Source organism: Suillus fuscotomentosus (assembly GCF_016647785.1).
Source record: "Suillus fuscotomentosus strain FC203 chromosome Unknown F5891scaffold_86, whole genome shotgun sequence".
NCBI lineage: Eukaryota > Fungi > Basidiomycota > Agaricomycetes > Boletales > Suillaceae > Suillus > Suillus fuscotomentosus.
This window is the reverse complement of record NW_024539598.1, coordinates 140,101-164,818: the sequence shown is the minus strand read 5'-3', so window position 1 is coordinate 164,818 and position 24,718 is coordinate 140,101. Positions and strand designations below refer to the sequence as shown.

At 44.9% G+C, this 24,718-nt stretch overlaps 6 protein-coding genes across 6 annotated transcripts; 3 read left to right on the top strand and 3 right to left on the bottom strand.

Moving 5' to 3' along the window:
* Positions 1-360: 360 nt before the first annotated feature.
* Positions 361-1,687, bottom strand: F5891DRAFT_985383 (uncharacterized protein; the record flags this gene model as incomplete). The annotated part of the gene is made up of 4 exons (XM_041377583.1): positions 361-768; positions 848-959; positions 1,000-1,376; positions 1,430-1,687. 4 exons carry the CDS (start codon positions 1,685-1,687, stop codon positions 361-363), a joined length of 1,155 nt encoding a protein of 384 aa, XP_041219611.1.
* A 1,964-nt stretch (positions 1,688-3,651) lies between these two features.
* F5891DRAFT_962136 (uncharacterized protein) lies at positions 3,652-4,939 on the bottom strand (the record flags this gene model as incomplete). Its single annotated transcript, XM_041375879.1, has 7 exons — positions 3,652-3,757; positions 3,807-3,952; positions 4,009-4,137; positions 4,191-4,323; positions 4,377-4,570; positions 4,619-4,751; positions 4,833-4,939. Coding segments are annotated over 7 exons (948 nt in total), but the record flags the coding sequence as incomplete, so codon positions are not given.
* Positions 4,940-8,459: 3,520 nt separating this feature from the next.
* F5891DRAFT_1195724 (uncharacterized protein) lies at positions 8,460-11,687 on the top strand (the record flags this gene model as incomplete). The annotated part of the gene is made up of 11 exons (XM_041368183.1): positions 8,460-8,505; positions 8,555-8,577; positions 8,628-8,757; positions 8,852-9,005; positions 9,052-10,051; positions 10,097-10,225; positions 10,277-10,558; positions 10,604-10,809; positions 10,860-10,934; positions 10,992-11,203; positions 11,251-11,687. The coding sequence occupies 11 exons, from the start codon at positions 8,460-8,462 to the stop codon at positions 11,685-11,687; spliced, it is 2,694 nt and encodes an 897-aa protein (XP_041219609.1).
* Positions 11,688-12,230: 543 nt separating this feature from the next.
* Positions 12,231-14,441, bottom strand: F5891DRAFT_1195723 (uncharacterized protein; the record flags this gene model as incomplete). Its single annotated transcript, XM_041368182.1, has 10 exons — positions 12,231-12,278; positions 12,331-12,357; positions 12,415-12,514; positions 12,564-12,866; positions 12,919-12,932; positions 12,995-13,102; positions 13,152-13,184; positions 13,235-13,961; positions 14,024-14,223; positions 14,277-14,441. 10 exons carry the CDS (start codon positions 14,439-14,441, stop codon positions 12,231-12,233), a joined length of 1,725 nt encoding a protein of 574 aa, XP_041219608.1.
* Positions 14,442-14,522: 81 nt separating this feature from the next.
* Positions 14,523-15,386, top strand: F5891DRAFT_1195722 (uncharacterized protein; the record flags this gene model as incomplete). Its single annotated transcript, XM_041368181.1, has 3 exons — positions 14,523-14,614; positions 14,687-14,833; positions 14,888-15,386. The coding sequence occupies 3 exons, from the start codon at positions 14,523-14,525 to the stop codon at positions 15,384-15,386; spliced, it is 738 nt and encodes a 245-aa protein (XP_041219607.1).
* Positions 15,387-20,455: 5,069 nt separating this feature from the next.
* Positions 20,456-23,592, top strand: F5891DRAFT_1256603 (uncharacterized protein; the record flags this gene model as incomplete). Its single annotated transcript, XM_041370030.1, has 15 exons — positions 20,456-20,498; positions 20,638-20,639; positions 20,692-20,811; positions 20,870-20,983; positions 21,081-21,282; positions 21,336-21,442; positions 21,730-21,752; positions 21,804-21,862; positions 21,978-22,002; positions 22,053-22,079; positions 22,137-22,145; positions 22,687-22,714; positions 22,797-23,244; positions 23,287-23,460; positions 23,546-23,592. 15 exons carry the CDS (start codon positions 20,456-20,458, stop codon positions 23,590-23,592), a joined length of 1,428 nt encoding a protein of 475 aa, XP_041219606.1.
* Positions 23,593-24,718: the final 1,126 nt, after the last annotated feature.

Here is a 24,718-nt window from a genome sequence, read left to right as displayed (position 1 = left end):
GGGAATGTGCCAATTATTGATGACTCTCTTTGTGCCCATCTGAGTGCCTAGAGTCATGACGACATTCTTGTTATCGTGAAATATAGCAAGCAATCTGTCGATAGATGCCAGGACATTGTCATCAGGTGAGGGAGACTGCGCTAAGTATCAGACATCCATTAGAGCACGAATTGCAACCACAAATTGACGAGGTGCTGCACCAGCAATCACTCCAACGATATAACACTGTATATCACGGTGAACTCTACCCGTGACCTGTTTTAATTTGGAGATTCTGTTGGCAAAGTGGCGATAGCCTGTGATGGGTTGCAATATCGAGAACTGGAAATCAAATTCCACTGCTCCAAGAACTACAAGGCACTATTGCATGTTGTGGTTGTAGAATTGCTTATGCCAGTGATGCAGAGCTTCTGGTGTAAGGAATATTGCAGGATCACCGAAGCACCAGCCCTTCCAGAAAGGTGTAAAGACACCATTTAGCCGTAATTCTGCGCATGCAGCAAAAAAAGCTTCAAGATCGTTGGGATCGACATTGACACTGGCGAGCTGCTTGAAAGTGATGGCACGTGTACATGCAGGGTGATGAAAGTTGTCCCCGAACTGCAGGTACGACACCAGTGTGAATGGAGAAGTTTTACCATGAACACATGTGAGCATACATGCCTCGGGAGTATCAACAATGTATGCAGCAAGGGGGGTAAAACAGTGGCGGATGTTTCCCACTGGGTCAGACATCATAATTCCAAGTTCGGCGGCTTTCATCAAGGGCTGCAAAACAATTGAGAGACATTCGTGGATGAGACAATCCTCGAGCATACCCCGCATTTATTGATTAGGGTGTAAGTACTGTGGGATAGGGAGGAGAGCCACGAGCATGAAGGCCTTGGACAAGAGCTTCGTACAAGTGCGCATGTGAATATTTGCAAGGCCTAACACAAGCGGGTGTGTGACCCTGGCACCTGTCATCGTCGTGACATTGGTCTTGTCAGACGAAAGCACAGTGCCAAGGATTGTTGCGCCTTGGGGCAGTTGATCCTACAGTCTTGTGAGATTGTGCGCATTGTGAGTCCATCAACAGCACATATCTGAATATTCCAAGCAGCGTCACCCGTCAACCATTCTGAATACACATGCAAGAGGCGTGCTGCAGTCTTGTAAACATGACGAGGGATAAAGTCAAGTTTGTCATGAAAGAGAGGATTGCTGAAGAGACTCTCCAAACACTCAACTGGGTCCCTCCAAAATAGTCGAATTGGGCTCTTCATGCCATGGAGCGAGGGAATGAGTTGGCATTTCCAGCTTGGTCCCTTTGGCAGCATTTCAGCCCGACTCTGCAAATCTTTGGCATTTTTGAATGATAGTTGTAAGTGTTTTATCTGCGAGGTAATGTCAAGATTGAAGCGTGAAAAGCAACAAGGAAGATACATACCATAGAGAGCTGCAAAAAATTGTTGATTGCAGCCATGCTAAGGGCAGAACACAGGAGGAAATCGGCGACCTCCCACTCTTCCCTCGATGTGAATGGATAGAACAGATTCTCCTTCCTGTATTCTGCATGCTCATTGGCGTCAAAAAGATCTAGAAATGTGTCGCCGTCCTGAGAATAGCACCTGGCTGCACCCTCATACCATTCCTCATTGGTCGGAGGTGAATTTCTTGCAAGGTCTCCATCTAAGTTTATATCCATGGAATCCCTGGCCTGATCATCAAATTGCGAGTCATCCCCAACCCCAAATACCTGACCCATACCAACACTACTAGTATCCAAATTCTGAGGTAGATTGAGGGATCGCTGTGGCGGAACTATGTCCGTGAATTCCAAGATGTTGATGATGTCACGAATGGAACTGTGACAAGATGTACGAGGCTGACTTAGATGGCGAGTAACACTGGAGTCCTTGGTGAAGACTTTCCCACACTTTGGACAGGTAGGTGTCGGCATTGATGATGTGTGCACTGAAGTTCCTATACATCTTTCATTCAGTCTAGGCGCGTGTACATCCATATGTTCTCTCATTCTGAGATATTTACTCATTCCTCTCCTAAAATGAACTATTATCCTCCCTCTCACCATTCCTATGATCCTTCTTTTGACTCTCACGGCTCTGATGGCTCCTCAACTCCTTGAGCCTTATCATCCCTTTCAAGTTGGCCTGATAAAGGACATCCATGCCCTACACATCCTCTGCAATCGTATTATGTCAAGGAGGAGGAAGATGATGACGAGAGCTTACCTATACCAATGCATTTTGTGAGTTGTACCCGCTTATCTGTTGTTTTATTACTCATACCTGCAGGAACGAGACTCAGCCGAGTCCAACTACTTGTTTGATCAGCCTGCAGAAGAAGAAGACTCCAACCTCACGCTCGAGGCAGCCCAGGCCAAACACAAAGTGTGTCAAGTTCAAAAACACTTGGCTGACTGCCTTTTGGAACAGCACAAAATACTTATCCATATCTCCCATCACTGGGCAGAAGCTGCAAACCAGCGTCTATTATTGGCCGACCTTGACATCGGACGCATGCACTCAGAGTGCTGGAGGAAAGGTGGTATCACAATGTTTACTATTCAAGCATGACACCAAGTAGTAAGTACATTTTTATTTCATAGGACCACTGTTATTAATAAAAATGAAAATATTAGACCATGTAGCATAGTGAATAGGTGGTTCTCGCTGCGCATATGTATACAAACTAGCTAGTATTATTTATGCCTTTTACAAGTGCTACAATGTGTAACATTTTGTGTCGCTTGCATCAGGCTTTTGACTCGACTATGGCAAAGGTTTGGCTAGCTTTGTCTAATTAAAAATATTAAAAATAAGTATCACAATTACAGATGATATGTTAAAGCAATAGAAAGTCAGACTACGTTGACGGAATCTCCCACAGCTATAATATTGGCAGACCCATTATGTCATGTTGTAATTCACTATCACACTGCTGTATCATTGTCTAATGTATCTACCTATATCTAGCTTTATATAGGCAGCCTTGGATGGCAGAGGCTGCAATAGCCAACTAGGTGTTGCAGAGTGATACTGCCTTATCATATCTACAAAGCATACCTGAGTTTATATAGGCAGCCTCTGGTGGCAGAGACTGCAATTGGTAACTATGTGCTGCTGGGCGATGCTTCCTTATCATGTCCATCAGATTGCTGTGATGCGATATTGTCTTATCGTGTCCATCAAGTATATCTGGGTTTATATAGGCAGCCTCTGATGGCAGAGACTGCAATTGGTAACTATGTGCTGTAGGGCGATACTTCCTTATCATGTACACCAAACATATCTGGGTTTATATAGGCAGCCTCTGATAGCAGAGGCTGCAATTAGCAACTGTGTGCTGCAGGGTGATATTCTCATATCATGTCCACCGAACTGTTCATATCTTGACAAAGTCTTTAATCAGCATCAATTATTCAGGGGGTAACACTGGGTTGTCTTGCTGCATCACAATGTTAGATTTTGACACTTCATTATCTCAGACAAGCCTTTGAGATAGGGGATCCTCATGTAACATATTTTTCACACTTTTGGTGCTGTATTATAGATTATGGATGAAACTTTCATCGATTATATTAGGGGTCACAGGCTTTACAGATAGCGTGATTATGAAAAACAACTAAAAACAATGAGCTAATTGATGCTAGCACTGGCAATGGCTTGTAGGGCAGCACATTTTTCCCGAATCTTCGACAGCACTGTTTTTGCTGATACTGCGCTGTGCAGATGAAGAATTAGGAAAAACCTGACTGTGGAAGGCGTCAACTTAGATATTAAGGTGAGGAAATCATTATGAACCACGTCCACCATGTCATCAGCTCGACTACTTCCTGGCTTTCATCAGGATCTTCCAATAGGTCAAGAATGCTATGATAAAAATTTTCTGAGTCCATCACTGTGTCAGTATGGGAAAATACGGATGACGAGCATAACAAAAACTGAACCTGCCAGGAAAGGAAAAAATAGTAAGGAGCGATGGGTCACTGATTTTGCTGCGCACCTGTGTGGCAATATAGGCAAGAGATCCTTTAGTCACCGACTTCATACCGTGCAGATAAGCATTACCGGAGCATGTGGCTTTTGGCTCCTTCTCTACCGAGCTTGGAGACGTGAAGACATGTTTGAAGCCCTATGAAAGAAATTGCTTTTATTGAGAATGTACCGGCAATATGATAAGCTTACAAAGACAAGTATTTCGCTCCTCAACAGACCTTTCCAGGGATCTTCAGGATCATATGCATATCCAGCATACAAAAACATGGGCCACTGGTCGCCACGCACTGTGGTTTCACCGCTCTTGAGACTCTGTTTAGTACTGAAGAGCATGATGACGGTTAGTTACTGGTTGGTGGGAATGATAGTACTCACTCTGAATTGGACCAATTGAGGCCTGCGGGGCAGAGCAAAGCACCGGTTACTTCATGGTTAAACCCACGGTCAGACTTAATGTTTTGAGATAGAGGCAGTATGACCGGCTGTCCCCTGGGAACAAGCCATTTGAGCACGGCAGATTTGAGGGTCTTAGTGTCATCACCTCTCGCACCAGACACTCCTTTACCTAGCTGAAAGACGGTGAGCATAGTAATGACCTTTCAGTATTGAAGGCTTACCAATTCTCCTACGTATATAATATCCTCCTCCTCGTCATTCGTCAGGTGATCCAGAAGACCAGGGTAGGAATCTACTAGTTCCATAAATACTCTGTGTTCCTGTCGAACACTAGTGTCGATAGTAATATCAGTGCTGAGGACATTTAATTATTGTAATTGTACTCACTCCACTGGAAAATCCTCTAGGGGAGAATCCTGTAATTCTTAAAGTCACAGGATCCCCGAAGTCAGAAGAGCTGGGTAATTGCATAACGCAAAGACCATCCGACCAAAATGTTGTTCATGGAGAACGAGGGGATTTGATGAGGTCCTGGTCAAGACTCCAAGTCAGGTAGGACTAGCATTTGAGGCTAAAAGTTCGCTTATGCCTTTTTTTGGGGCCCCATATGAAGTGCTGAACCACCACATTTGCACGAAGGACCGCTAGGAGGAGGATGATTCTCATCGCCACTCATACCAATTAAGTTGGGTTCTACTGAATTAGCATTAAATAAGATGCTTTATATGTGTGAAGCCCAACAGGCACACTGTGAAAAACAGCCTCATCGACTGAGCGCCATCAATGTCGTAAAGAAAAAAAAAGTGCCATTTGAGTGCCATAGATATCATAACATGTTACATACTTTGATGTGTGGCTCAGGACTGCCCCCTCTCGGATGCCCTACAAGAACTTTGCATCCAAGTTGGCAGTGATGTTGCACTAGAGAATTTTTGAGCTGTTCAGAATGAAATCCAGTACTGAAACTTGTGCACTTACTTCAGACTGACTCAAGACATAGATGTCAGCAATCTAGTAACGATGATCAAGCATTACAGAAAATAACCACGCTTACTGTATTTTCTATCAATCAATCCAAGGGAGAGTATATTCCGGTCTGCGGGTGCTATTAGATGATCAAAGATAGCGAACGACTTCAATTTAGACTTACAATGACTCCAAGTTCAAGACCCAGACTCCGAACTGTAGTAGTCACTGCTAGTACTAGTAGTGTCCTCATTGAAAGGAGGTTCAACTATACTATATATCATTTCCGAGTTGATACTATAGTAGTGCGAGCCTTAACAAATGCGATCCTATTAGCCTATTCTGAAGTCCAACTTTGGTCAAGTAGTATATTTTCAATATGTTGAGTATCTAATATTTAATACTAAACACCATGACATGACATAAGTATACTAAGCTGTCGATAATGCTAAGGTAAAAGTGGAAAAGAGAACATGTTTGATTCAAGAGCGTACTGATATAGTGAATGAAGTTCAGACCCAGCTGGCAACACCCGAGTGTGCAGTCGAGACTGCGCACTTGGGTGTTGCCAGCTGGGTCTAAACTTTGCATTAGTCATTCACTATATCAACTGTATCCTCTCCCAAAATAGATTTCTTTTCGACTTCCACCACACAATTTGGCCTAGAACCGCCGCCATCGTTGACCTGCACCAAACTGGTTCGGTGCATGGATGACTAATGCTCTCCCATGAGCCTAATACCCTAGAAATCACTACAAAACCATTTCCCTCTATTCTAAAGCCAGAATGCAGCTCAGACAAATATTTCATTTCATCTTTTCAATGGAACTCGGACAGGCTGAATATTTTTGTATATTTAATTCTGCGATGAATTTTGCTTAGTCATCCTCAACAATGACTCAGGCTGAATCCCACACATGCCAGGTGACTGTGAAAAATAGTTCTCGCATGGGTTACCCTGGGAAAACTTCCTCAAAACCCTAAATACTTGCCTCGCGTCATTTTCTCATTCAACAAAGTGACATCAGAACGGAACACCAATGATCATGAATATTTCTCTTGCAGTGCACAATCAGCCTGTCACATGACCCTTCAGTCACATGATGCTAAATCACATGATCTTAAGTCAGGTGATTTTTGATCCAAATCAAGTGATGACAGAACACTCAGCCCAAGCATGCTGACTAATGCTGACTAATTATGGTCTCATTTGGTGCAACATAAGCAACCCCTGCAAAATGATTTTTGGTACCACTGACTAAGCTCACCCCTCATAGATGGCGGGAAAACATAGCACAGCCACCCTTTTTTTTGTATATAAGACCCAAATTTTTGCCCAAAGAAGAGAGCTTTTTAGCCCCACTTTCAGAATAAAATTGTGTGTGAAGTGTGATCATTGTCAACAACAGTGACCAGGGCTGTCAAGTACCTTCAGCAAAGTCATTGTAACCAGTAGTCAGCCAGCAACTTTCAGTAACCAGCAAGCCCCTAAGCTCATCAGCATCAGCATCAGCATCCAGCAACACCCTTAGCTCATCACCACCAACGATGACCAAGACCTTGAGCTCACTGTGCTCAACGACTGACAGAACTTTTTTTTATTTTTTTCCTCTTTGATTTTCTAGTTTTCTTCTTTCTCTTTTTCTCTTTTCTCTCTCTTTCTTTCTTTGTCTTTCTTTTCTGTCACTCTTTTGTTTTAGTTTTTGTTTTGTTTTTGTTTTTGTTTTTTTTTGTTCTTTCGCTCTTTCTCTCTTTTCTCTCTCTCTGTGATCCTCTCTCTTTCTTCTCTTTCAAGTTTCAGTGCTAAGCTTTCATTCATATTTTCAGAAGCTTTTGTGTTGTCTCTTTCGTCCATCTAGACTCCGAATAGTTTAGTGGGGAGACTTTAGGGATTGACAGTAACACTTGACCTCACTCATCTGAGTAGTGATACTGAGCCAGGATCTTCCTTGTCTGCTAGACTTTAGTTGTTGAATAGGGGACTTGGTACTGAAACCAAGGACGTCCATTCCTGATTCTGTTTAATACTCATCGTGAGTTTCTTGGCAGCAGGTTCAACAGTGAGCTAAGAGTTCTACTGAGCATTGATTAGTCTTGACCTTTGATTCTACCTGTTTGTGCTGAGGGGGTTGATTGCTGTAATTCCACACAACTCTTTTGAGATACGATTGTTACAAGGCATTGTTGTTGAAGGAAGGTTTGAAGAGGTGTCTTTTTTTCTTTGTTTCTTTTTGTCATCACCATACCGTTGGGTTGACTAGTTTTCTTTCGTCTTTCAATCACTGCCATACCGTTGGAGTGATTTCATTTCAGTTTCATTTTTGTTGGATTGACTGCATTGTTGCTGACCTTACAGAAGTACTGTGGTCTGACATAGCTTGGGAAGTGTAAACAGCCACCCACGAACGACCACGTTATCAGCCATTGGTATTTGTCTGAATCGCTGACCGTGGAGATATTTGTTTTTATAGGTGTTTATCTATAGATCATCTATCTAAGAAGACACCGTCATTGGCACTCTAGAAGTAGTATTACCTTGAATCGCCAAGACCTTCAACAAGCTACTGGGCAGGTCCACCACACGGTGCATAATGGTACTAGTACTGTTTACTACCGATTACTATGTGACCTCCTACTATAGTCTACTAGTAAGCAATATACACTTAAATTTACGCCTACCTAGTAAAGTTTGGAATTACTTCCTATTGTACTATAGCGGAACACTAATGAGCATGGAAAATAAATTGCTAAGTGTACAATCACAGGACACAGTTGCGCATTCAATGAGTCTGGCAATTGATGTCCAACCATAATTCACAGTTTTCGATTAATTGTAGTAAGTGTTCGGCATTAGTCATTCACTATAAATACTAATCATGAACATCATTGCAAGTTTTCTTTCCACCTCGATGCCATACAATACCTGAAGCTTAGAACAGATAGCTTAATTTGAGTAGACTTCAACACAAATATCATCAGTAGGATCATGTTATGTTTTGGAATTGTTATATAGAAAATTAATCAGATGGACTATAGACAGGCCTATTCTTGAAGTTGAATAATGTCCAAACGGCGCGCAGCACCGAGTGCCAGTAATGGTGAATGAGTCTCGAAGCACGTTAGAAGTGATGGAGGTGAGTTGTGAGTTGTACGAAACCATTAATATTGTTACTCACTGCCACTTACACAGGGAGTCGGGCAGCGACTGCCAGTGTAAGTGAAATTCATTCAGTTCTGACTTAGTATTCTAACAATAACTGTAGTCAAAGAATCCGTACATTGACACTGAAGCAGAGGATCATAGTGATGAGAACACAGATGAAACTGAACTTGCCAACGAGGAGGAGGGTGACAGTGACCTATCTGCGTGGTCAGGGAACAATATGTCCTTGCGTCAATGACCCACTGCCAGGGTGAGTGAAACATGCAGTTCTAATGAAGCAGTCTGAATAACAGTTGTAGAATCCTTACATCGACGCTGAAGCAGAAGAAGGTTCTGACGGGGATGAGTATGATTCCCTTCGTGATGCCGAGGAAGAGGGTGATAGTGGCCCCTCTACGTGGTTGCTGAATGTTACCTGCTTGCCAGGACCGGCTGCCAAACATACTTTGGCTGCAGCTATCAACAATATCACGGACAAGTACGAATTGAACGTGTTCAGTTCACCAGACAGATGTCTCCATCAGACAGCTGCTTAGTCCCCCGAGACCATTCAAAGCAGGATGTATCTGTTACTTGTCTATAGTAGGTCCTTATCTTCGCTCCCAGTCGCGTGTCACACATTGCATTTCAGGAACATCTACCCAATACATCGCTGCACACCTTCGGAGAAAAGGGTTCCCCATCACTGTGTTGCTTTGGGGACAAGGCCAGCTCTATGTGGTTTCAGATAGTCCCAGAACCATCTCATTGTCCCTTCCAACCTCACTTCATCCCTTGGTGAAAGAGTATCTTTACATCTCGGATGCAGAGCATGAAGCAGTCAAACATGTGCGATTGACCTTTCCCAGCCCCGCATGGGTCAAAATTAAGACAAGCATGTGCAACAAATACAACGGCGCCATAGGTTGCATCTTCGAGGAGTCTGAGGAAAACAACAATTTCGTGAAGGTATTAATCCCTCCATGGGATTTCCCCTATCCCATGCCACAGGGGTCTGTAGCGCTGTTTGACCTAGCCCGCCTTCCGATTGGCAAGTTCACCACTGACATCATTCGTGATGGGAAAGTTGTCGGATGGACGTACAAAGGAGAGCAGTATTACATGGGACTGCTACTGAAAAAGTTTCACCGCTATCTTCTAGAGCTCGCCATCATCCCTCACCCTGACAATATTCGATTGCATCTCCAATCCAGATGGGACACTCGCTTCATCAAGAACACGGAACTTATGTTTTCTATGCAGTTTTTGTGCGAAGGTGATGCGGCCAGGGTTCTTGCAGGAGAGGTTCATTCAGAGATCGGCAAAGTCATCTCAATAGATCATATATTTGATTCCGTGTGGTTGAAAATTAACACCGATGGATTACAGAGAGAAATAGACCTTCAAGTCCAGGACGTAGAGCGTGTGTTTTGGGTCAGTGACGCAGTTAGAGTTGTAGTGGTTTCATACTTAGGGTTGGAAGGGCATATCATTGGAATGTCTGATGAGATGTTTGATGTTTGTCAACAGGATACAAAGGAAGAGGTATGTTGTACAAATTCCTACTTAAGTATCTAACACAGCCTGTAGATCCAAGTATTGAAGTACTACCTGGATCATCGGCCTTTGAGACACATGCTGCAAGCACAGCTGGCACTGCCACTACTTCAAGTTGTGGAGCCTCCCCCTGAACATGACCCTATTGAAGTTGGGGATTATGTAGAAGTATTCGAAGGAGAATTCATGGGGAAATCTGGTATTGTGGAATAGTTTCCCGCAGGAAGTACCACCCTGTTTTTGTGGGATGCGGGCCTTGACGTGAATGCGGATGACATGGAAGGACCGCAGCCAACTCAAGTTCCCACGGCAATGGTTCGGCGGACACACCTTGCCCCAACAATTAAATACACCAAGGACAGGGCTTATGATGTAAAGCCTGGAGACTTTGTGAGCGTCGTTCATGGACCCAAGTATCGGACCATGGGCTTCATGCACAGCGTCGACTTTCCAACAGCTCACATGAGGATACAGTCTTCTAGTGATTACGCACTCGTAAGTCCAATTCAATTCAACTGGTGCATCTCTAACTCATGACAGATCGAAGTTCCCATCAGATTCACAATGATGTTGCACAAAAAAAGCCTGGATGAGTTCAAGGGTGTAATCGGGAGCGAAGTATTTATTATCGGGGGCGATCTCAAGGGCTACCGAGCCACTCTGTACAGTGTTATGAGCAACACCTGCACCGTCGCTGTTCATGGACAGAGGCTTGTCACACTCAAACACCATGATGTTGCTACCAGGTGAGCAGTGTGCATTTTTCATGGTGAACTAATCGTTCACCACCGTCAAGTTATGCATTGAGGTTGAATGGTGCAATAATCGAAGGGAACAACTTAATTTCTTTCTGCAAAATGCGGAAAAAATTGTTCGTGACGCCACAATGAAGTGTCACCCCCCCACCCGAAGCATCAGTTCCATCCAGCTCCACCTTGAACACAGATCAGGGCTCTTCCTCTTCGCCCCCTTCCAACGTCTTGTCCCCTTGGTCCACCAGCGTCAAGGATAACAATATGGTGCTTAACCATCCATCGGGTGTCAATACTTCTGAATCGATATTCGACCCCTGGACTACCAATAATCTCGATGACATCCATGATCGCATTGAGGCTGAAGCGGAGAAACTTACAGGCACGGGTGAGTCCTCAATGAAGGCATCACAACATGGAACTCATTGAATTTAGGTCCACTACCCTGGTTGATGAATAAGGAGTTCTCTTCAATGCTATCGGAATATCACGTATTGCTGAAAGTCTCGCCGAATGTCATGGGAGGCCGCCTAATTAACCGATTCATGTCGACGGCATGCCCTGACCCTTTCTGCGGTCCGAATGGTCCCACACCCGAGGGTTCTGTTGCAGCATACTGCACATCCAACAGTGCAGGAGCTGCCCTAAAACACTATCATATTCCTGCCAAGGATCTCACCCCAGCACCTCCGCACCGAAAGAACCAACTCTGCCTTGTTCTGAACAGGCAGTATCGTGGACTCGTTTTTCCTGTGGCAAAGTGTAACGTCAAATCATGGACTGTGGAGCTGACCCTTATGGGTGGGACTGCTTTAATGTTCACATTGTGTTTTGAGGAAGTTTGTCTTGTTGAACTTGAACAAAACAGATAGACTTAGCATTGTGCACTATTGTACTATACTTTTTTTCGAGATATCTCTGCAGTCCTACTCAGTCCATACTACTACCCATACCATTTCCACTTAAAGTTACCATTTTTGAGTTTGATTGGCATTGGGCAATACCGACAGCATGTTACTAAATCATTGTGAGCATGCTAGGGTATTTATATTTCGCATCGTACATCACCCCCAGTGAAAATCGACAAGAATGAGGTAGATATATGTAGATAGATATCTAAAAAAATAAAGGCCCATGAAATCTATCAATGTATTTAGACAAATGAGACTTTTCGAGATGGAAAAAGAAAGACATCGAGAAAAAATTTAGATGTTTAGATACGATTCTCGATCTGTTTAGACCTACCAATACACATTTACATACGAAATATCACTCGATTTGATCCAAAAACAAATCTAACGAGAGCAAATGACATTATCTATAGGTATCGCTATCATTAGGTGAGTAGGGTATCGCTGCTCGCTGCGCCTCGTCCGCTATCCCACCCGCCATCCCGCCATCCCGCCATATGCCCTCTAGTCATCGTGGTTGTCGTCCACTTGAACCAGTCCTGAGGAAGCCACCTATAGGACACTTGGTCAGTACATGTGATAGAATGCAGGCAACAGAACTCACCTGAACAGATACTTTGCGCTTGTATAACTAGAACAATTGTAGACAGAATTAAATAGATGTTAATATAAGAAAAAAATGACGCACCTCTTTGTCGGCAGTAGACAATCCATTCCAGTAAGTCGCGAAGATGCTCGCTGGTTCCTTTTGATTGCCGTTCGATTGCCACTCGAGGGCGCAAAGATTCCTAGAATGATAGAGTTAATCTAGCTATGAAAATAATATATAGAACGCACCGCGCCGTGATCTTGGGGCTCACACGCATCGGCTTGGTACTTGGCTGTCGCTTCTTGATGGCATCAGGCTTCGAGTTGATCGTGGGTTTCGTTTGTTCGGCGTGGGTCACTCCAACAAGTTCCATTTTTACAGCAAGGGAAGCTGAATCGGAACTCGATGAGATCTCTGGCCTGGAGATTGGCGTGATGTTGGTGGAGGGCGGCACTACAGCAGGGTTGGATCCTGAACTTGAGGAAACAATAGAAGGTGAAGGGGGTTTCTGTGAAACAGGTGTGGGTCGAGGTTTGAGGACAAGATTAGAGCTAAATGAATTGATCGCATCAGTGTAGCGCATCAATAGAATTGATGACTTACAGAGGGTTTTTGACCTGTAAGATCAGACACGTGAAATTAGTGCCAGGTACAACATGTACTACAATGAGAGACTCACCTCGACAGCAACAACTTCCTTCTCTTTGCCTTTGTCCATTCGTGGTGGAGGGGTTGGCTCACGGTTGGGTGTAGTGCCATCGTGTGATGGCGAAGGGGGTGACACTAACTGTACACCAACTATGTCAGTAGTATAAAACAATAATATTAAAACTTACTTCTTCGGTTGATATTGAAGGGGGTGATGCTAGCTATAGACCGATCATGTCAGTAGCGACAAGCAAAGAAGATGAAAACTTACTATATCCTCTGATGACGAATCTACGTGTGGGCGCTTTGCGGTGTGGTTCTCGTCAGAGTCAGACAATCTTCTTTTTTTAATGATCGGGGTCGTTTTGGAGGCAGTCTCTTCCTCTAGGCCCATGTCTTCAGACTCGGCCTTCACACGCTTGCCACCCTTTTTCTTGATGTGGTAGTTGTACCATTGGGAATAGTTATCGATCATGAGCCTCGTGGTTTTCCAGTTGTCGGCGCACAAACGAAGCTCCAGGTATTCCTTCCGCAACGTGTGAACCAGCCACTTGATGACGTCGAGTGAAGCTTGCCCGATCGATTCTGGTGCAAATCCTTGGGTATGTAGCTGCTGGAAGCATGACAACATTGTTGTCCGAATTACCTTTGCGCGCTGAGCTGACACAGGTATGCCATTCTCGTCCTGGAGGTAAGTACAAGATACATTGATACCTTGCGCCATACGCTTGGAACCACGTGCTGATTTCTTCGAAGAAGATCCAGGTACAGCGGACGAGCTCATTGGGAAGTGTTCCTGCCAATCCTTTTTCGTCCAGGAGTTCACCGATCGATAGTCTGCCGGATCAAGTTCGCGATCGCACTCCTCTTCAATCATTCCGTCCAGTAGGCAAGATGGCTTGCGTTCATCTGTGGTATTTGATGTGTCGGAAGGGGGTGAGGCTGATGAGCTCGATGCGACAGAGCTTGCAGAGCTTCGTATATTCACAATAATGTTCCTGTACAAGCATATATGCGCATTTGAGTGAATATATGCGCGTGAAAATGATATGGCACTTACTGTAATGCTTGGCAGGTTGAGAGTAATGATGTTTTCTCACTCGTAACCCTAAGTAAATCTGCTCGGAGACTCACTACTGTATGTTGTAGTTCCATAAGTTGGCATTTGAGTTCGACAACTAGATTGTCACTATCAGCAGGCACGGCGGGGTCTTGATCATCGAGCAGAGATCGCAGGCTGGAACTTTGTGATAGAAGAGACTGATATCAAGTAAGTGTTTCATGTCTCCGATCATGATCAGACAAGAACTCACATTATGATTTGGATCGGGGGCGTCGCCATGTATGAAATAGTATTGATGGGAACCGCTCGGATCACAAGACGGGGGAAATGATAGTGGGGGAAGATGAGTTTTGATCAACTCTGCATATCCAGCAGGGGTTATCGCTGTCATGTCCGAAATGTCGTTGATGGACATGATGGTATAGGTATGTGTTTGGTTGAATTCAAGTCAAGAAAGGCAACTCACCGAGTCCATAGTATATCGTCCAAACACATTATGCCATTGCCATCAGCCGTCCAGGACTTTCTGGATCTATCATTGGATCCAGATCTTGATGACCTTGATAACGGTTACCAGGCTGATACCAGGTGAGTATCAAGTTCTCTGCTTTGGATCTTCTTTGCTTCGGGATCTGGATCTGACCGAACGATTATATTAAGTCTTGATTCCAACGACACCCGCTCGAGCACACCTGTTATGACTTTGTCAGACGACTTGGTTGCCAATCCTGCATGCTGGCCTTCTTCTCATGCTCTCAGGATTCGGGCACGTCTGGTATCATTTATGGACTTACCACCAGTGACACAGTGAGTTTTAAGTTTTTTAATGTAAGTTTGTGCATTTGACTTCATTAATTTCAGTGTAGCTACATCCACCACGGAGTCTGTCATGGAGTCAGAAAGCGAGCCAGAAGTGCCATCTGTTTTGGCGAAAACAACACCAATCCCTCCCCCACCAAAATACGAGCCGAGCAGTGTCACTGAGCCTGAGAGTGACATCGAAGAATTACCCCAGCCCTCGATCAAGAATCTTCCTAAAAACGAGCCAAGCAGTGTCACCAAGCCGGAGAGTGATGTCGAAGACTTACCCCAGCCCTTACCCCAGCCCTCGATCAAGAGTCTTCCCAAAAACGATCCCAGCAGTGTCACTGAGCCGGAGAGTGATGTCGAAGACTTACCGATCAAGACCCCGATCAAGAAGAAAAGCTTCTTCGACACTCCGAGTCCCCCTGGTCCAGATTCCTGTTATTGGAAGTATGTTTCACGAGAAGAAGACGCCAAATGGTATGATCGTGCGCATGCCGACAACAGCTTTCTTACAGTGCGTCAAATCAAACAAGACTTAAAGGACCTTCATTAGAATAGAGTAATGAATTGTATTTTTGTATACTAGAATGCATTGTACAGATGAGCGACTCAAAAATGCGTGAAAGTTATACAAACGATGTTCAAAATGATGCAATCAATGCAATCAATGCGATCAATGATGCGATCAGCTTCCCTTGTCAGCTTCTAGTCTTGGGATGTAGTCAGTTAATGCTGTCAAATACTAGTAGAATACTCACCTTAATCCTCGTCAGGTATGTCCTCCTCATTGATACCACTCATCGTGATGATATCCAAACCCGGTCGCTCTATAAGATAGAAAAGTATACCGTTGATACCTGGAAACTGATGCGGGACCATAGCCACAACGGATTGAATGGCACAAACTTCGATCAGTCGCAATGAATTGTCCCCGCGGTGGTGACATGCGAATACGGTGTGAAAGGAACAATGAAGAAGATCTTGATGTGGATCGCTGTATACCGAGACCATGGCAAAGGTCCTGCGACGATCATGTATAGTCATGTTGAAGTAGTAATGTACTTCGCCGATTGCTGTCTGTCCGTCGAGGTGTAACTGTAAAAAATAAGTTTGCTGAACTATGTAGATGCAATAAACATACCTTAACATTGCATGCCATCCTTGGCTGTTTTGTCATGGCGTTTTCCTTCCAAGCCGACCTTGCAACCTGGCCATTGGGAAGGCGAAGACGTGCCCACTTGGTAATTGGAGGTGCAGAAGGAATCTCGATGCCACTGTCATTGGCCAGGAATCTAACTATAGCTTGAGCTTCGCAAGGCCGGACCATGTGTGCAGTTCTTTCTCGTCGACGGAGTAAAATATAGCCTTCGCCGAGATCGAAGGATCCTTTAGGAAGTGCGTTTGTTGATGGTTCGATCGTGGGAATGATGGCCTTGAGGGCATTGATCTGGCAGCATCGGATGGCACATTGAGAAAGGTTGGCGTAGGCAGACGAGTTATGCAGGCGGATTTCTTGGCCGAGATTACTGATTGTCCTCTCCATAGTCCATTGAGAAGAACAGATGGGAGGGCCTTTGTTGACTGTCTCAGGGCCGATATGAGTGAGGGAATGAATCCATGGGTGAATGAAATGAAGCCGATCGTTGCGGCGCTGGTAATAGATTTCTTCGAATTCGTCGGCGAAGTACAGAAGGTGCTGATGGCCATCAAGAAGTTCGGAACGGGAAATATGATATTGTTGCATGAGGCGCAAACCTCGAGCAAGGTGACAAAAATTGGACCAGTAGGGTTCTGGAAGGATTCCATAGAGTGTCGCTGGCCCCATTCCATAGAGATACAGAAGCCACTCCCAGGCCTTGTAACCGCTATGAATTTTTTCAGCGGGATTTCGAGGGGGGCGATCAAATGATCCGGGCAAGTATGGTGTCGCGTCAGCAATACTCGATCCATGCTTCCTCCAAGTTTCCTTAACGAGTACAGCCCAGCGCCATGTGGCTTTATCATCCGTTGGGTCGGCTCTAAATGTCCCTCTCCAGAGTGGTATCAGTAGATCTCCAGCGTTGATGGCAGCTACATGCATAATGTCTGAACCGAATGAGTGTGGCACTGGGAGAATGCGATCAGAATGAAATCCGCAGAAGATGCTAGGCTTTGTGATGCCTGTTTCCAGGCGCGCGAATTCATATTCTGCAGTGTTTCTGCAGGAGACAATGCGATGGAGATTTGCCTCGTAATCGAATGATCCGGCGGGGGGTAATTGATGGATGAGAATATCGGGGTGATCGTGGTTACCGATCGGCTGGTGAAGTACAGGATAGTAAGTGGGGGCACCTAGTTTATGTCGACCAGGAAGCCCACAGTAGAGCCTGCAGCTCATTTTGCCGTGATGTCCGACGAGACCGGTGAGAAATGCCATTCCAGGCCCATCTGCAGTTGCGACAAAAAGGAAAGGATTGGAGGTGAATAATCTGTGAAGTGCACCATCCCAGATTGGAAGACCCTCGGCCTGGATCGCGCATAAGTGATGGAGTCCGGGGAATATGAACGAGTCAAGGTTTTTAGGTTTTTTGGGGCCAGGAATTATGCCGCCAGGGAGGACGTACTTCTTTTTATAGTGTTTATCCGGGGAGTGATCAAACAGGACCCAGATATAGATCCAGCAGTCTGACTGCTTGGATTCATACAGTTGGGCCCCATCGATTGAGAACATGAGTACGGGATCACCTTCTTTAATTTTCCCCGATTGGCAGGCGTCTAGATACTGCTTCCCATGAAGGACATCTTCATAGACGTCGGGAATCCCATCTGTCATGCCTAACGCCTCCAAAATTTCCTGTGTGCGCTGCTCACGCCAGCGCATCTTTTCGGTGTGATCAGGATGCCGCCATAGAGCCTGTAATTGGGGACCAATAGGATATGTGTCGAATTTCTGTCGAGCAACCTTCTTTTGCGGGGTGCTTCTCTTCTGATCCCAACAATCTTCCCCGCACCTTGGGCATTGATCAAGATCGACGAAGGGGCCTGTAAAGGCCAAGCACGTGTTGATACACATATCATGCACAAGGGGTACAACCCCACCGAGTTCAGTGCAGAGCTGCTTGACACGGTAGTGGCTGTACATGTCGTCATCGGGGTGTCGTTCGGAAATGGCTGCGCGAATGAGGTCGTATGCCTTGATCGTCGTGTCGGCAAAAAAAAGCTTAAGGGACATTAAGAGATCGGGATCTGTGACGTCGGGGAGTGCACGTGGTAGGTTTCGAAGTCGATCGAGCGCATCAGGAGGTAGACAGGCAAAAGGGTCGTCCAGAGAAGCTTTTCGAAGGGCAGTGATAAAAGCCATGGCGTATTGAGCATCCTGAAGACACGCCATGCAGTGAAGTCCGTCTAAGTCTTCATCAGTCCAGCCCATCATTCGTGTTTCTGCCCCATTCCCCTCTGATCCGTTCCCCTCTTCTCCGTTCCCCTCTTCTCCGTTTTGATCAAGATCGTCAATATGATCAATAGGTGCCACCGGAGGTTGTTGGTCTGGCTGTGCGGCACCTTGAGAACCGCGAGGTTGGTCAGAATTTTGATCCTCTTCTAGAAGGGCCTCATCAGGAAGCCGATCGTCAGGAAGCTCCTCTTCAGGAAGCGCCTCAGGTATGGTGTCATACTCGAGGCCATCATACTGATAAAAATCTAGATAATATTTAATTCTCGATCATGATCAAGTAGAAGGACTCGTACCTTCATCAGGGTGGGTGTCAGGCTGTTTAGAAATATGTGAGTGAGCCTCTGGAATAAAACAATCGGACTTACCTCAGATGTATGCACTAGTTCTGGGCTGTCAGAACGTCCCTTTTTCTGATTTCTAGGTCCCCCACCATCGAGATCTTCCTGTGGCCTCTTGCTGGATGAGGATGCAGCTGGTGGAGGGGTGTGTCGAAGATCTGGTGATGGGAGATCTGGCGCAATGCTAAGAGCGATCGGAGGAAGAAGAATTGATGCGGCGAGTCTGATGGGCTTGTGTCTAAAGTAAGTAGCTCGCGATACCTGTGTATTCCGTCCTCCTGTCTTATGAAGACAGGCATCACAGTCGCAGACATAGATAGTGGTGCCGTCATCTAATCTGTGTGCGCCAGCCTGGATGGAGTCCATACTAAGCAGATTCGGACTTAGCGATTTCGAATGTCGATGCAATCTGATCTAAGCATGCACGAATTGCAATCAAAGTTTCCAAATATGCAAAATTTGATTGTAATTTGCATAGCATATGTTGCAAAATGAAACGCATGTTTGAGAACTTTGCACTTTGCATTTTAATTTCTCATTTTGCAAATTTCTCATCTCGAATTTCTTAGATTTCTATCTATCTCAATCTGTACTTAGACGTCTATTGCTACCTATCTACCTCATTCTTGTCGATTTTCACTGGGCATCACCAACTACCCGCAAATATCACTGAACATTTTGTAGCTACAGTGGCAAATAGTATGGCATACCATACCTTGCGTGTTTGACCCCTTGTGCAACAACTCTCTCTATTATACTTCACCCAGTTCCTGCAGTATCTCATTCATGCCAGCACTTTATCGTTCTTATAACAATAATGATTGACTCATTAGTTCTAACAGACTATCATGTGGCTCATCACCGGTCCACTCGATAGCATTGAACAGGGGGATATGACAACTATACTGGTCCGTCTCTACCACTATTCTTTTCTTCTATTCGACACTCACCTGCAATTACAGAGACTAAAGTGCTTAAGGCTGGAAAAAACTACAGGGTCTGTCGCAAGGAGCAACTGCTAGTCGTGAACAACAAAAAGATTTCTCGTGATGCTTATGAATTCAGAGTGGGCCCATATACACCAGATAACATGGTATGAACTAAATTTGGACATGAAGCTCAGCTCACTAGCCTTCTAGGCCGATATAGCATACGTTCCCAGACTCGAACTATTTAATAACAAGTTTAAGAACCTTATGGTAGAACAACAGAGAGAGGACGACATGCCTGCAATCCGTCAGCCTCTATTACTCTCGAGGATGGAGACCACATTATGATCGTTTTCGGTATCATGGTAGAGTAGGTGACCTGATATCCTCCAGTTCTTGTAGAGTCTAACACAGTATCCAGAGTATGATGGCGACAAATAGCATGTTTTGTCCCTTCACTCAGAGGTATGCCCTCAGTTTCTTCTGTAAGCTGCACTTCAATCAGTGTGTGTCATCCCTTATCTAATTTGGCTTGCTGACAACGCACATTGGTATTAGCACAGTATGTACCTTTGTTCCTGACACACGAAGCTCTCTGGTGCACCTTCCCAGTCCTCTAATTATATATATTTCGATCCCCAACTCCCACTTTTGGTAGGAAGAGGGTTTCGTCGGATCCAAACATCCAGGCACCTATACGCTGATGCATGGGAACATATTTGGTTATAAAACTGTACAGTTGATGATGAGTCAGAATGAATGTGTGGTAGTGATTCGAATCCATCATCTGTGAGGCCCATGTCATCTGATTCGTCTCTACAGTGAAGAATTAGCTTCATATTTAGAATGTCTGTATTTCTCTCAAACACCCCAGCACGTGCCCCTTCTGCAGTGAGACATATCGGACAAATTATGTGATACCATGGTGTCAACAACGCGGCTTCGGGCCAACTTGGTGCAGCTAAGTTAGCACCATCTTTGGATCGGCCCAGTCTCCATGAAGTTATAGCTACCTGCCTCTCTTCCAAATCGTTGGATTTCGAACCAACTAATCCTCCTGTCAGTGTTAGTGTTATCCATGAATACTGCTCATCCCCGTACTAGTTGTAAGTGGCGACCTATGACACATGTTTACATCTCAGCTGAATTCCTTGTTAGATTGACGCTGGGCCAGTGGGTCTGGTAGCAGCGTTGACACTCTTCCAAAATGGTATCTCAGTTTGCATCATCAATAAAGACCCCCATCCTCGCATCGGACAGTGTGGTACTGGAATGTGGGTTTGTCGCACATCCACTTGTCACATTGCTGGTCTCACTAAAGGCATGCTCTATCTAGCCACGTTCCCACGAACTCTACAACTTCCTGGGCATTTCAGAAGTCATTAGTCTGGCAAAACCAGCCCCTCTCATCCGCTTTTACAAGCCCAGAACATTGGAAAGTCTGAAAGATGTAGTGCTGGTCCCGCATGTCGAATCTACTCCAGCAATACCATTCATGTGCAACACTGTCGCCTGATCAAACCTTCATTCTGACTCGGTTTTGTTAGAACGGCCACAGATCGATGGGTCAACAACTCCTAGATGTCATTCTGCAACACCACCTAGAGAAATTCTCTTGTTATGTCAAGATCAGCACCAAACTCCGCTCGTTCGAGCAGTCTGATGAGGGAGTCACTGTTGTTCTAGCAAAGAATGGCATATCAGAGACTTTTGATACCAAGTGGATCATTGGCGCTGATGGCACTAAAAGTGAGATGCAGCTAAATCTGTTGGGACACACGAGACTGAAAGTGGCTTTGCAGGCATCGTGCGCAAGCAACTTGGCCTCACATTTTTGGGCGAGACTAGAGATGATGCCCAGGTTGTGACAGGAGATATCTGCTTGACAGACGTTGGCCTCGAAAGACTGGTACGTCCATTTTTCACATATCTCATGGAAAGCTCTTCTAATGTAGTCTTGAAGTATTGGCACTGATTTGGAAACTGGAATGAACAAGGGTATGTTCAGTTGAGCTTGGAGACATGTATATTGACTATATGCAGCCTCTCATTGCGCTCAGCAGACGAAATTGATGCTGATGGCTGGCAATTTTTCTTCTTTGGCCATGAACTAGATTTGACTAAGATCACCAAGAGCGAAAGCTCGTTTTCGAGACCATCACGTTGTTAATGCCAATGGAGATTTCATTCAACAAGCTGGTTTGGATGAGCTACTTCAAGTGCGTTTTGTGTTTCTGTCTGTTGATGTGTGTTCACCTGGTTCGTTCCAGGCCTAGTAATATCTGGATGGTGAATAAGTTTAGCAAGGGTCGAGTGCTCGTTGCAGGCAGTATGTGGTTCTGTTCAAGATGTGCATTGCTATGCTCATGAATGTCATCATAGATGCTGCTCAGTATGCTATATTTGAATGATTCTTCGTAAACTACCACTAACACATATCCAAGTGTCCATAGCCCAATGGGTGGTCAGGTATGGTTGATCTGATTGTTCCTAATACTTGCTCATTTGTCTATGAACAGGGACTCAATTCAGGCATACAAGATGCAGTGAGTCGGGTAGATGCAGCATGTGTGTTGCAACTGACTGCGCCCTACATGTTACAGTAACATGACGTGAGCCCCCAGCTACAGATATGCCCTCTGCCACCCTGCACGGCAACAACACGATACCTGGGCCTTTAGGCCTTGATGACAGATAACAATTAGAAGAGAAGTCTGGAAGATGCCAGATTAGATAAGCGGTCTGGATCGCTTACATGATATGACGACATAGGTCTAGAAGACCTATTAATGTTATCAAGATAGAAGGCAAGCCTCATGATTGCCTCATGTAATGATAGAAGGACGACCACATGTCCTTATCATAGATAGAAGCCTGCCTCATGCATGGTATCTCTGACTCGATAGATAAGCACTTAGAACCCAGCTTCAAGCTGAGCTTAGATATGATAGAGTAGCCTTATATAAGGTCGATAGATTAAAGTAGATGTTCCTTACTTTGATCTTACTGGGTTTTACCTTGAACTCCTTGTCTTGCTAAAGCTACCTGCTCGACATTCGACTCGCACCTTCTGAAGGACTTGAAGCCCCTTCTGTCTGTAACTGCTATCATTGCTCGCCTCCGTGAGCATAAGCAACTCTTACTCGTCTGTAGGAGCCGACCTTTGGACTCTCAGCACGAGGTATCACTGTCATGATCGTCGCTGTTAGATTATCCCAGTCCACACGCGACTACCGTCGTAACACTACACCAGTTCAATCTAGGATGGAAGCTTGCGCTCATCGAAAGGGCTTGCCAACAAATCTCTTCTCGAGACATACAGTGCTGAGCGTCTGCCTGTGATCTCTGAGATGCTCGGTGTGACCACCTCGATTCTCAACAAGACGATGGCATCTAAAGAGCCGCAGATCGAACAAAATTCCATCCTGTTCATGCTCGGCATCAACTGCCGATTCAGCACCATCGTACTCGATGAATTTGTGACTTCAGTCACAAAACCAATCAACACATACGGAGTGCTTGACGAGGGGCATCTGGAGGCCGGGGACAGGGTGCCTGATGCACCCAATATGCTGCAGGTGGGGCGCACAGAGCCTGGCACAACTACACTTTTTAGTTTGTACAGACCCTGGTACCACACAATCCTTGTATTTGCGCTGGGTCTCGCTGATGCCACCCTGATATTGGGTGCACTGGAGACATACAACAAAAGTGTCATATGATCGGCAGTCGTTCTGCCATCATCGACATCAGTAATGTCTGTCGTATCTCCTGCTGATCTCGTTCTCATTGATCAGGAGGGCCATGCTTATTCAGCTTACCTGATGGAAGCTGGTCAGACAAAGGTGTTTGTGATACGGCCAGACAGAGTGGTTGGGGCATTAGTTCATGGTACGGAAGGGGTGAAGAAGTATTCATCAGGGAAATGTAATTCATTACACATCATTCCAGAGTCTCCATAGCACTCTGTAGCATGATCTAACCCACTGATGTTTCTCAAAAATATTTGTAGACATTGGTTGGTGGCCTGAATATTCGTTCTTTACTTACGACTTTTAGAAGTACAGCTTATTTCTGTATACCTGAATCATGCAATGTGGTGTATCATATCTGCAACTGAAAATGAGAAAATGAAAGTGATGCGACGGAGAACCACATAGTAAATGTAAATCAGATGAAGGGCTCATCAGACCGCAATACAAAGATGCTTGGACTCGCTTACTCAGCATTTCATGTATGTCGGATGCTGCCGGCGGAGTTCCATTTTCAAAGTCAGTCTCTATACAAACGCTACTTGGCTCACATGATTCCTTTTTCCGAACATTCATGTACTTGTATTGATGCAGTTGATGTTTGGTTGAACTTAAGCGTAGTGTAGTTGTAGTAGTGAAACTTATGCACATGTAAGTGAATTATTGTGGTACTATATATCCGAGTTGTAAATGTATTTATAGTAGGTGAAACAATGCATCAGCACATGCTCGCAGTGTGTAAGACAAGACGGTAAGATGTCCTCCTGCCCAGGTGGATATTAATATAGACTGATGGAGTTGCAGCCATGGTTCATGGATCAACCTGCAAGGATCTCAAGATGAAATTATGAGGACGTGCCAATCATGAACATGCACCTCCTGGAGCTGAGGATAATAGATAGCCAGTACGTCGGCTCTGCCAACGAATTTCTCAACATTTACTAATGAATAAAAGATCAGCCAACCACCCACTTTGATTGAAGAAAGTCACCCAACGCATGTAGCCGCAAGTTTGGGTTGTGCATTCAGCGATGTACTCCCCCCAACATATCCCTTCAGTTCATTGGAATATTGACACCTCAATGTACCGGTCACCCGTGCCGCAAAGGCAACATGGGTATCAGAAAGCATGCACCTCACAATATTCAGCAAATGATGAAGGGTGGATTTTGTGCCCATGTCGAGTGGTTGGCCTGTAGATCAGTTGTATGTGTTATTTTAGTTATGATCTCCATGCAAATAACTAATCTACCATTGAAACATTGCCAGTTCTCTTGTTTGGCCATGGTAATGAAGTATACCATGGCATGCAGTTATGATCCTCACTAAGATCTCCACCACCTTGGGGTCGGCTTTAAATCTTGTGGGTTCCATGGTTGAGTATGCAGAAGAAGATGGGGAAGGTGGCACAGACATTGCAGGTTGCTGTTGGA